This window comes from Opisthorchis viverrini (genome assembly GCF_000715545.1).
Source record: "Opisthorchis viverrini unplaced genomic scaffold opera_v5_18, whole genome shotgun sequence".
NCBI classification, from domain to species: Eukaryota; Metazoa; Platyhelminthes; class Trematoda; order Opisthorchiida; family Opisthorchiidae; genus Opisthorchis; species Opisthorchis viverrini.
The window spans coordinates 980,562-992,610 of record NW_008751674.1 but is presented as its reverse complement, the minus strand read 5'-3'; the positions used below and the strand labels follow the sequence as shown (position 1 = coordinate 992,610).

At 43.9% G+C, this 12,049-nt stretch overlaps 1 protein-coding gene across 1 annotated transcript in view; it reads right to left on the bottom strand.

Annotated features, from left to right (window-relative positions):
- The window catches only part of T265_01652 (hypothetical protein), a gene marked incomplete at both ends in the record, with an annotated part of 100,312 nt that overhangs the window by 57,447 nt on the left and 30,816 nt on the right, over positions 1–12,049 (bottom strand). Inside the window, 3 exons of the mRNA XM_009165718.1 lie at positions 3,288–3,503; positions 9,847–9,964; positions 10,863–11,080. Of these exons, the coding sequence (XP_009163982.1) occupies positions 3,288–3,503; positions 9,847–9,964; positions 10,863–11,080 (552 nt within the window). The remainder of the gene's footprint in view (positions 1–3,287; positions 3,504–9,846; positions 9,965–10,862; positions 11,081–12,049) is intronic.

Genomic DNA, 12,049 nt, shown 5'->3' with positions numbered 1-12,049 from the left:
TGTCGGCGAAAAAGTGTGAATACAGTCTTGTACACAACAAACAGTTCAAAACAAGTAGACACTGGGCTTACTCCTGCGCAGCGTGATAGCACAATGGATTGGCATTGAATTGTTTCGGTTGGGCGACTTCACGTCACTTGGCGACTTTCTACCGAGAACGCGTGGCCACACTATCAGAGTTTGAGGCGCTTCTGTTGCACAGGATTGGGAGAATAGAAAACAGAGATCCAGTATAGGAAACAGGACGGAACAGACACTGGCAGAGTCATGGATTTCAGTATGACTTGGCTAAATTTGACCTCATAAAGGTCGTGACAGCAATGTAGGAGTGCATAAATGTATGAATTATACCAACGGATGTAGGGGCACACAGCATTCCTGGTCTCTGATCTTTCAGACAGTGTAGTGGTGATAACTCCGTGGATCTATAGACCACACAAGTAGATGTGACAATCAATATCCCCAAAACATACTGAAATAGTGGACTTTCACAAGGGATGGAAAAGACTCGCATGGATGAATGCGTTCGATTAAACTACTGGCATTCACAATTTGGTTTTGGCAACTGGCCCGGGTCTTGGCTCACAAGCGGCGCAAAACTAGTAAGGTTGACGGTCCTTTTATAATACTAAGTGAAAAGAACAATTTTGTTCCTGCAGTCACAGGAAACAATATGCGGTGAGCTCAAACCCGACGGTGCGCACGACTGGTCGTACCGACAACCTGATTCCTGTTATCTGTCAACCGAAGTGGTTGTGCTGAGTTCTTTTCTCACGAAGGTTAGATCCCTGATCAGATGGAAAGTGCTAGGAACCGACTGAGCAGTAATCAGTTGAGAAGCGTTTGACGAATCCATTTGTTTGCCTACCAAGCCTCTATGACATGACCAGCATTTCTGATTTGATGTACTCAACAGCATGGTGCTACAATGAGTAGGAACGCGAAATATGCTCGTTCCCAGACAGTTGGTCAGCTTAATTCCATCCACCATTGTTATTCCTCAGTTCTTCCTAACATACAACACTATGGACTCGATCTCATTTGACTCTTTGTTTGACTAATTTCAAGCCGGTACTTTTGCATTATCCATCAAGAATGAGTAAGTAGTGAGCAAGATAACTAGACCGGCCGATTAGTCACCTAACAATCACGGGTACACGCACACAGCTAACACACAAAGTCAGGAGATACGAGTGGCGACCCAAATGACACCGTACTTAACTCGTTTGACCTTGAAAAAGGTTGCCCACGATATTCGTAACGTCAGATTATAGCATCTCATTCCAGTGCACTGTGTATTGACTCTAAGTTTCTATAGTCCATCACGAATGAGTAAATATTTTTGCGGGTAATACTAACTGAAAAGAATAATTTTGTTCCTGCAGTCACAGGAAACAATCTGCGGTGGATTGGCTTCAGGTATGTACTGTCACCTAAACAAATGTTCAACAAATGCTAGGTCACCTGAATACCATCTTCCGTTTCCGTTTTTTGTGTGCAAGTTAGTTTTCATACGGAAAAATTACTATTGGAAGGTGAGTTGTATTTTGATCGTATTTTATGTTTCTTTGAAGAGCGTTCACATTTTCCGGGTTTTATAGCTCATCAATATTAGCAGAGGATCAGTTCGCAAGACCGGTCTGGCGAGCTCAATTTATTTCAACTTCATACAAAGAGAGATCATATGTATGGGCCTAATGAAATGCCTGACGATAATGAGATCGAAAGGTTTTCAACATCCTTATGAGTAGTGTGTTAGGTTTAAAGAATGAGGCTAGTAGGTGTTGGGGGGTGGGTGTGACTGTGTCTGCTAGAAGACGTGTGTGGACTAGCTGATTACCTGGGAGCTTCAGGTAAGCCGGTACAAGTAACCACCTATAACCCTGTCTCACAGAAACAGAAAAAGCTGCACCAAGATGTCCAGCATCTCATTCACGCAACTTGATGTGAAATTGAAATGATGACGATGGCGTATTGAAGAGAGCAAGAATGTTCGACATTGACCCCGATCGGCACCACGAGGAGGTGGTTCAGCTCGCCGTCATCTATATCATCATACCCGTGCCGAATGCACTGACCTTAAAGAGAGGCAAATGATAGGTGTTCACAAACAACTGTATTTTCAGTGTGGCACGCACCCCCATCGTATATAATACTAAGTGAAAAGAACAATTTTGTTCCTGCAGTCACAGGAAACAATATGCGGTGAGCTCAAACCCGACGGTGCGCACGACTGGTCGAAACACAGTGCGTTGGAATGGGGCGCTATAATCGAACATCTCTGTGATCGATCGGAAACGAGCCAATTGAGGCGTTATCTGGGCCGACAATCCTGTCTTCTGATTGGTGCCCTTAGAACAGATGACAGATTCGACCGTCGTGCGTAGGCGTGCATTAGCTGTGTGCGTTCACGCGTCGTTGTTCGAATGCGCCTGCGTTTGCTGTTGTGGTGTCGTGATGTGCCATCGTTGAGACCCGTGCTTGAGATCTGGCTACTATGCCACTGAGTCGCACTGTGAGTCCAAGCCTGATAGACGGGATGCTGAAGCAGTTCGGTTGTATTGACCGAACGCTCATTTCACGCGTGAGTTGAGTCCTGATTGGAGCAGACCTGTACCATACAAGTTGATTTGACGGTTTGACTCAACTGCGTGGAGTGCAATGGCTGAGTTTCGTTCAGGTTTTTCGGGCTCAATTGAGTTTCGTGGAGGAAGCCGCGCGTGTAATTTGTGCCCCGTGGAGTTACCTGGCTCTCTGATATTCTGCACAGGGAATTTTGTAGACGCAATGTATACGCTGTTTTCGGTTCGATAGGATATCCTCACCGCTGTGGTTATAAGGTATATCCATTCGTAAGTATGATTTAATATCGCAACCCCGAAGTATCTTTCGTATTCAGTCGGTTGTAGAAATCCTTGAGAAAGGTTTCCACACGGAAACTGATTATATAATTTTATTCCACAATGTGTTTTGACTTCGAAATTTTCCATATTATACGTCTCATGGCCTTTTAGGATATCCGAGCTGAGTTAGGTCCAGAACCCAGAAGTTCCCCCTGATTTCAAGAAAAAGAGAGTTTGACAGTGGCCCTGAAGAAGAACTAAGTTCTTACAGAATTCCAGAGGTGCTTGAACGTTTCCGAGCATTGCGCATGCGTGAAAAGATATGACCACAATGGAATGCTCCACAATTTCGAGGAACTTAATTCCAGCAATATGATACTACTTAAAAATGGTGAGCTGATCTAACAAACGTTAATAACCGGTTGAGTAGATGCTAGAACTTACTTCCTTGTGGATAATATACGCAAAACTGTAACTCAGAGTCCACATTGAAATTTTCAATCGCTTGGCATGGTCGGTGAATTGCAGGCAGTTTGAACGGAGCCTCCAGCTTTATGGGGAAACGAATAGCTCCCACCGACTCTTCGGTACGACAGCACAAGTTTCCCAGAGGTTGAATGTTTGTACCAAGCCGAACGACACCACTCCGGTGATGAAAACCTGAGAAAATTTAGTGTAGAATGCACAAAACCACTGGAATTCCGAACGGACGATAGAACAGGTAAGAGGTGTGTAACTGATAGCAAATGAATGGAGTTATCCGTTAATAAGTAACCATTTTTGGTGGGTTACACTCATTTTAACATCAATTCGAGGAAGACTTTGCAGAGGAGTCATGTTATTCTTCAACTGAGTAGTATGTCTCGTCAAGAAAATTGTCCACTGTTCTCATTTTTCCACCGAATAAAGACCCATTTCATTTTCTTCCAGCCCGACACAAATTCTGGCGCTGTGCTGGTGGACAAAATAGCAAAGCCCCCATGAATGGAGCGTATACTTTTTCTCGGAAATCGATAAAAGCGAACAATGCTTGGAGCATTAATGGGCGCATGTCTAATTTTGATGGGCCAGGATATTCAAACGCCTTACTATTGATCAGCAGTGGTTGATTATCGATTAGAACACTTAGAATTATTGTGAACCAGATTGCGCGATGAAAGTTCAGCTGGGTGATGACAATACAGTGAGAAACACGATGTCCCCATCTATTATGGGCAAAAAAACGGTATTTTTAGCCCAGTCAAAATGACTTTGGTTGAAAAAGGACATCGTTTGTACAAAATCTGGTAAAACCTGCTCTTGAATGGATTACTGTGTGGGAATTCTAACTCTTCTTCTCTGAGATGACATTCATAAATTCCACCATGAATCCAACCCAAAGTTTCATGAGACTCCACTTCGCTTGATAAGGTTTTTTTCTCAAAAACAACCGTCACTTCCTGGTGCTACAGCATAAGCTAATGGCTTCACATTCAGATCGATTGCTCCGAGAGTTTAAAATGAACATTCACGTTGGTTATACTCAGCCTGAGATTCAGATCGGATGGTTCGTCAGCATGCAAAACATTTGGTGTACCAGTAAATTGTTCTTTACCAAGGAAACTACTCACAAGGTTGCTGAAAACTCTTGGACGGTCCACGACCGGTTTCACCCTTATTGGGGGCTAACCAGGTTGGAGCAGAATATAAGGTTGACGGAAGCCCGAGGATTGCCCCTACCTGATGAGACCCAAAAAGGTTGAGGCCAGTCGTGGGCTGTGGAAGAGTTTTAAGCAACCTTGAGGTAGTTTCTTTTGTGAAAATATGCTGCGATGTCACGAAGATCGTGCCAAATGAAACTTCAGGCGCCCTGTGTGCAGCACATTCAGTTGTAGAATATCATAAACGTGAGATTCAGTTGAGTCCCCGGTGAAAACCAAATTGATTTGCAAACTGCTCTTTAGTTTTTGATGCAGCTGATATTATGTACGGATTTGATTGATTCACCAATCAGATTCCTCGGAGGGTGAGTAGTAAGAACAGACTGATTTCAAGGCCATTATTATAGTCGCGTCATACCCTGCATCACATTAACCATTTTAGCCGCTGGCACTAAACAATGTTTATCGCGAATTACGTCTCCAAAAAAGGAAGAAACTAAGGTGAGAAAAACAAACTGACGCAACCAGTTTCTTCAAAAATGGCGTATTTGACTCATTGTTAAAATTGACTTGAGATTTTTTGCACTCTTCCCTAGGAGAGACAAATTTAACGACTTTTAGGAGAGAGGGCTCTATCCTGGAAGGGTCATTTTTAAAGACAAACGACCGTTTGCAGAGGTCCTTATTAGTTTAATGCATTGAGCGCTTCCAGTACAGCTCGACTCGAAGGTGAGTTTTTGAAAGCCGAATCCGATATCTGGATTTCTCCTGTCTGGGCTTGAGCAACGTGTCAGCTCTTGGAGTTTTCTACCTCTGAACGAATTCGTTTCTACTTTATTCATAGAATTATCGTTATTATTTTGAGAAAAATTGTATACTCCTATTATCTTCAACCAAACAGCGATTTGGCGAGCTTCTTACCTCAATGGCTAGTTTGGTTTTCGTTTTTAGGACTAAATTCCTCCAGTATCATCAAAAGAAAATATTTATCGTAGTATATCTACAGGCAATACGGGCACAGTCCTCACACATCGAGTGAATCAAATTGCAGCGATTCGCTACAGCCGTCAGTAGTTAAACTGTGTTGGGTAGTATTGACAAAACTCTTCACATGGTTCAAGAGTGAACAAAGTGAAACGTACCTTGTGGACAGGTGGATGATATCAATAGCAGACAGTACCTCCCAGGAGGGAACACATTCCCTTCGGTAAGCTCGAATGCACATGTGGCACCGCCATACATCACCAAAGCACGCTGTCCAAGCCCATCACAGTCAAAAGTAAGTGATTTCACCGCAAGCTGTGCTATTAACCGCAAAGTAAAGAGATCGTTTTAGAAACATTCCAAATTTAAAAAATATCACATATGACAGCTCAAATAGTAGAACGTGCTCTTCACTCGGGGGATGGTGAAGCAAATCGATGGAGTTCTAAACTGTCGTCCAACCCGTGCTTCAGATGGTTAGGAGAAAGACTCACAAGATTGTTTTTTAGAACCTACAAATCTTTGAAATCACTGCAACATAAAACTGCTTTCTTCTTCGGTAGAATGTCTTGGAACTTGACGAGCTGAAAGAACCTCAGTTCAGACACTTCATTTACTACGTACTTTTAGAGAAGTCAACAAGACTGTCCAGTTGCCGTTGTTAATCGAGTAAGGCTGTCTACACAGTGGCTCCTGGAGACAGTCCAGTTGATTAATCCGATAAAAATTGGTCCATCGGTGACTGGATGGTGAATTCAACGAAACACATTTATTATATAGAGGCGTCCAAATTCTGGAGCCCCCATTCAAGCAACACGGTTTGCTGTGAAGAATTTTCCATGACTAGCAAATTTTATCACGAGTGCTTCTTTCAAGTAATTCTGTTCTCCCTATAAAATATGTTGGTCTATGAGTCTGTCATCTGAGATAGGGCCAAGGTCATGTGGGCGAGTATCAGCAAGCTATCTGATGAGATACATCATGAACTGCTTACGTCTAATGTCATCGCCGGCTGCCTAGCAATAACCTACCCTAGCGTTCCGCGATGCACCATCTGACAAATCTGTCATGGACATGAGAGAGCATAATAAACATGGTCTAGAATAGCGTGTCGACTAGCGTTCACGGCTTTATTCCAAATTTATCCAAATTAATCGGAATAACGGGGGTGAGTCGACAGCGTGACTTCGAGGGCACGAGCTTCATGACATTGGTCAAACAAAACTTGGGGAAATACCGAGCTAGGTAATAAGCCGCGAAAAATTTGGGTGCCGCATGAAGTGTGGCAAGCGGATCCGTTGATTTGAGATCAGGAACTCAAAAATCGATCATTTTATAGAACGTTGGTGCAACAGAAATGTCACTTCTCAAAAAGCGAACAGTGAAGCTTCCCGCACACATTTGTGCCGATGTAAGCCAGTAACAGGGGGACTGCAACAACAGAAATGTCACTTCTCAAAAAGCGAACAGTGAAGCTTCCCGCACACATTTGTGCCGATGTAAGCCAGTCACAGGGGGGACTGCAACACTGCGCAACGTATTCTTATAAATGAGCAGCTTGAATGCGTCTCCAATGCCATGTCTTTCTAACTCAGGGAGAGCCCCAAAGAAACTTTTCGGTTAGCCTACCAATCGCGGCGTGTTGATCTCCTCCAGCCAAGCTCACCCACTCAACATTGGTATCACACATTAGTATCACCCTGTATTGTTGAATTCCTCACACGCTTGGGCCTGAGGCGTTTTCAAACCCCTCATCCACGGCGATGGGCTTCACAATGAGCGGCATCCCGTCTAAACGCCTTCCGACCGAACGCAATCTTCGTATCTGATCTCACAGGCCCACTCCCGATGACTCATCACAGTAAGCAAACCGCCGTATCTGCCGATCGATACGCTCGGCAATGAAAATCAGATGCACCATGTAGTTTGGTGGTTGTGCTGTGGCGGATGAGCAGTCTCCGTCACCAAGCTGACCACCCGACGACTTGCTTGGTGGCCGTTCTATCTTTGGATTCAGTTTAAAAATCCACGAAGGAACGATGAGGCTGTTTCGGGTATCCGTGCGACCAGCTGAGATAGCAGAATTCATGTGCAAAGTCATGAAAATGCAAGAATACAGCTTCATGCAGAAAGTTACCAAGATTTGGCTGGCGCACAGGAAACAGCTCAGTAGGTTTTAGGGCTACCCATGGTAAACAGATTCTCAGGTTTCTGTTGATCTTATTGAAACAACCTAAATCTCAATAACGATATGAAAGAACTCAAAATAGAAACGCTTGAAATCAGTTCGCCAGAAAGGCACCCTACTCTCTGCGGTAACAGTCGGTCGACCTGACAAATAAAGTGTTGGTTCCACATGCTTAGCGAAAACCCAAAATTGCTATAGGCCACAGCCTTAACAGCCGCACACGACACATCCCACCAGGATGACTCATCTTTGAGACATTTCATAAACTTTTCGCGCAGCCCAGAAAAACAGCCGTTTTGTTATGCTGATTCTCTTAAAACGACCAAATAGCTGAAACAGACGAGAATAAAACGCAATCTTTGGATTTGATTGTTTGAGGCAAACCTAAACTTAGAAGTCCCCTACGGAAAATCGATATGACTTGGGTTGTATGTGAGGTTTGAAACCAATAAAATCTGTCTTGTTCTTTTATGGCTGAAAGCGTTCTTCTGACAGTTCATCCAGCAGGTTCGTTAACGGTGCATCTCTCAGGTTTCGATGCATGGGTGAAACAGGTGTGCGATGCTGTAGCTACCCTGTCACCCACACACTTGACTGTTCAGCTTACAGTCGCTCACTGGATCATGAGACTTGTTTTTTATACTCAAACACGTCACATTAAGCTGACCTATCGGACACCGATTGTCTGTATCGTCTAGTCAGCGTAGCAACTACTCATGTGCCGAGGCGCCCACGTACACGCAAATGGACCTACATATAGGGAAACCGAACACAGTCAGCACACACAGACTTGCGCGCTCGAAGGGAGCAAGGATTCAGCCAAACACCCCAAGTTCACGTACAATTAGGGAATACGTGTAGCAGCCAAATTGCGGAGAAAACACGTTACCGCCGTCCGGACTTTCACCAAGGGACTCCCACAGACGATAAGTTCTTTTTTTTGACTTGCTCCCATTATTGCCTTGTATTTATTTTTATACATGTTGCAACCCATCACAGCCAGCCGTGTTAAAAAACTTTTATTACACCTTCTGATCTGTATTAAGGCCACCCTCAACTGTGCACTAATAATGCTTCTGGGCCCTTGAACATCAGACTAAGCTCACCCATAAAACAAAATCTAGATATGATACGCCGGGGATCTCACTACTTACAAATTGTAGTAATCTGATGATCAAGTTATTCACTAAGAAACGTAATTCGGTTGCAAAAATTTCGTCACTGACACTGTAGCACTTGTAAGCTGCTATTTTTCCTGCTCAATATCATCTCCTTTTTCCCTGTCAACATTATTGTACAAACGTTGGTTTACTGAAATACAACAACAAACCCCTGATTCTTGGCCTCAACGGGGCATTGCGCGTTTTGATAAGTGACTGTTGTCTGTTGAATAGCACTGACTGGCACCGATTTCCAACATGAACAAACATTTTTAGCTGCAACCACTAGACCCATCCAGTCACATCAGTGGATTACCGGAGGTTTGGAATACCAGGAAAGTGGAACCTTCTACTCTTGATGCGACTCAGTGGACTACGGACCTGAGGAATTCCCCTTTGTGAACTGTGAAGCAAGTTTCTTGGATCGTTCCCCTGGTGACATTATGTCTGACTTACGATGATAGCTTATTCTGTTTATTAGTGACCCCCTAGGGCCGTTAACCACCAGAACACTGCTCATTTGGCTAGTGGTTCATCCTAGTTAAGTGATGAAAAGTGCAACGATGTATTCAAAAGTGGAACAAAACCAAGAAACACACTGGACACCAACCATCCCCAGAGCCAATCATAATTGGACGACGTGAAACGAACTGCCTTGTTCGTCGGTGAGTGCTACCATACAGTGTCCACGTACTGATCAATAACAGCTGATCGATCACCTTCACCCGAGTGGTGGTGTTCCATTCATATCCTGGATATATATATATATATATCCAGGGTATATATAGGTGATTGTGCTCAACATGGGTAACACAACTTCGCATTTACTTCCGGATTTCTGGCATAGACTGACTTCAACTAAAGGATGTACTGCAGACCGCCGAACCGCCATATTCTCATCATCACCTGACAAAACCTTAGGTAATTCGCAAGTTGCGTGTTGGAATTCCCAAAAATAGCCATCTTTGTGAGCATACCCAGTTTCGAAGACAATTACTTCACGGTTTCAAAACCCACCGTTCCTTACTTACCATTTTGTGTTATATACTGGCACACGCCCACACCAAATCCCTCGGAGGTTCTAAGTGGGTCATCCGGTCCAATTAGCGTCATCTTCGTAGACTTTGTACGCGGCATAGGTCTGGTGTACTGATCAGTGTAGAAAGATACGAACAACGATGAACTGAGATGGATCAAGCACACAGATTTCGATATGATAGACAATGTGCACAACGCGTACGCAACAAAGATCACAACCGGACCGATAGATTCACGAAAGCGCTGTCCCTCAACTAGCCAATCAGGTTAAGGGATAACAGGTACTCCTTCGATGCTATATAAACGCACGCAAAGCAAGATGTACCCAATTGACTACGCAGTGATCATGTTTCCTCGTATTCTGACAAGGCGTTTGCAAAACAGTGTTCAAACTCGGTGAACAGATCAACAGACGCAAGTGGTCAAAAATTGACAGTGTATATTTTGTGAAACGTGGTCACTACGCTTGATTTCACTAACGGCCCAGCTTATTGGTCCACCCATGAATAATTTATGTTCAGAGATCGTTTCCGCCGAACATGAGACCAGGGAATCTATTCCTGATTGACTGTCAATTGTTTTTTTGGCTCTCCTCTGACCACATGTCACCCTGAAAAAGCAGTAATTGTCTTGTATCGGAGCGACAAATTCTGCTATGGGCAGTCTTTGTAAAACCATCTCGATATTGTGACAAAATGCTTCGTGCAGTGTATTTTCTGTTAGTTCCAAATACCGGATTTTCTTGAAAACTGGTCATTTGAGATTTTGAACTTCCCTGAGTGGCAATCTATCGATCAGCTGTGGTCAGTGGCCGTGGGACCAGAGGGCGAAATTTGGAAGTACAACGTGATCACTTATTTCCCGCCATCGTCATCGGATAGCACTACCTCACTGACATACAACTTGGTGCTGACATTTTATGATTATGCGCATATCAGATTGGCTGTTAGTCTTTCCACACTAAGTAGTCAAGCAAAACGTAACGAACTGTGTACTAATGGTGACTTACTTGAACAAAAGCCAAATTCTCTGTCCCGCTATAGAAATTTGGACAGGTATTTCCATTTTGAATCACAACAAATGGTGGTTTTGCTTTAAACGGTGCTTGTACTTTGTCGGTCTCGATTTCCATGGTATGATTGCCATTTGTCTGGTTCAGAGTACCAGTGCAGCAGAGTTTTAATCGATTCCCACTCAAATGGAAATGGATTTCGTTCGGGCGGAAGCCTGAAAGCGAAACAGGGAGACGGTAAGAACCATGAATGACCTTTGGAGATTCTCCCCTTTTAAGGAAAGTGGATCCATGTTTATCAAAATACTTCTAGATGCTGTAAAGCCATGACACGAGATTCATGTTATCTTGTGGAATCGTTGTGAAATGGACACATTGATATTTTGTAGGTTTTAGATTTTTCCAAGTAAACAACAGTTTTTTCGAAGAATTTTATGAGACGCATCTTGGTGACGTTTTATCGTAGGACAGGATCAACAATTTTCTTCAGCTCTGGTTATAATAAGTAAAGCGGTTATCAAACTATACAGCACTGAAACCGACTATTCCCAGCTTGATCATTGAATGAAGTAGATTGTACGATGTTGATAAAATGCTCGTTTACTGATTTGGTATCCTGCGGGCATCAGCTTGCCTATCCTGTGCCATGGTGTCGGCGAATCCGTAACGAGGCAGTTAGAGGGCGCGTTTTCGTTTGTGCGACGGTTACTTCCGTTGAAGAATGTGTCCAGCACCAGAAGCTGCGTTGGTTGGGACATGTGTTGCGTATGCCGAACCATCGTTTGTCGAAGAGGGTGCTGTTTTCCACGCCCAATTCAGAGTGCTGTAAACAGAGAGATGGCCAACCCTTGACCTGGCAGAGGAGTATGAAGGAGATCACGAAACGCTTGGGTGCTGTCGGTGCGACTCGCCTTCCAGGATGGAGGCCGCGTGATCCTCACTGCGCCTGGTTGGAGACACTACAAGATGTGGTTGCCAACGATGTCAGTGGCGTTTTTGTTGTCAGTTTCCGACCAGAGTGAGTGTTTGGAGGTGTAAACACCTCGGAATGATTGTAGTAAGTTAGCACAAAGTCCCCTCTCCATCCACTTTTCTCCTCTTGTACACAATAGGGCATTCAAATGAATCGTGATTGTACGGCAGCAAAGCTGTCGATACTGATGATGAGGATGAATACCAGTTGT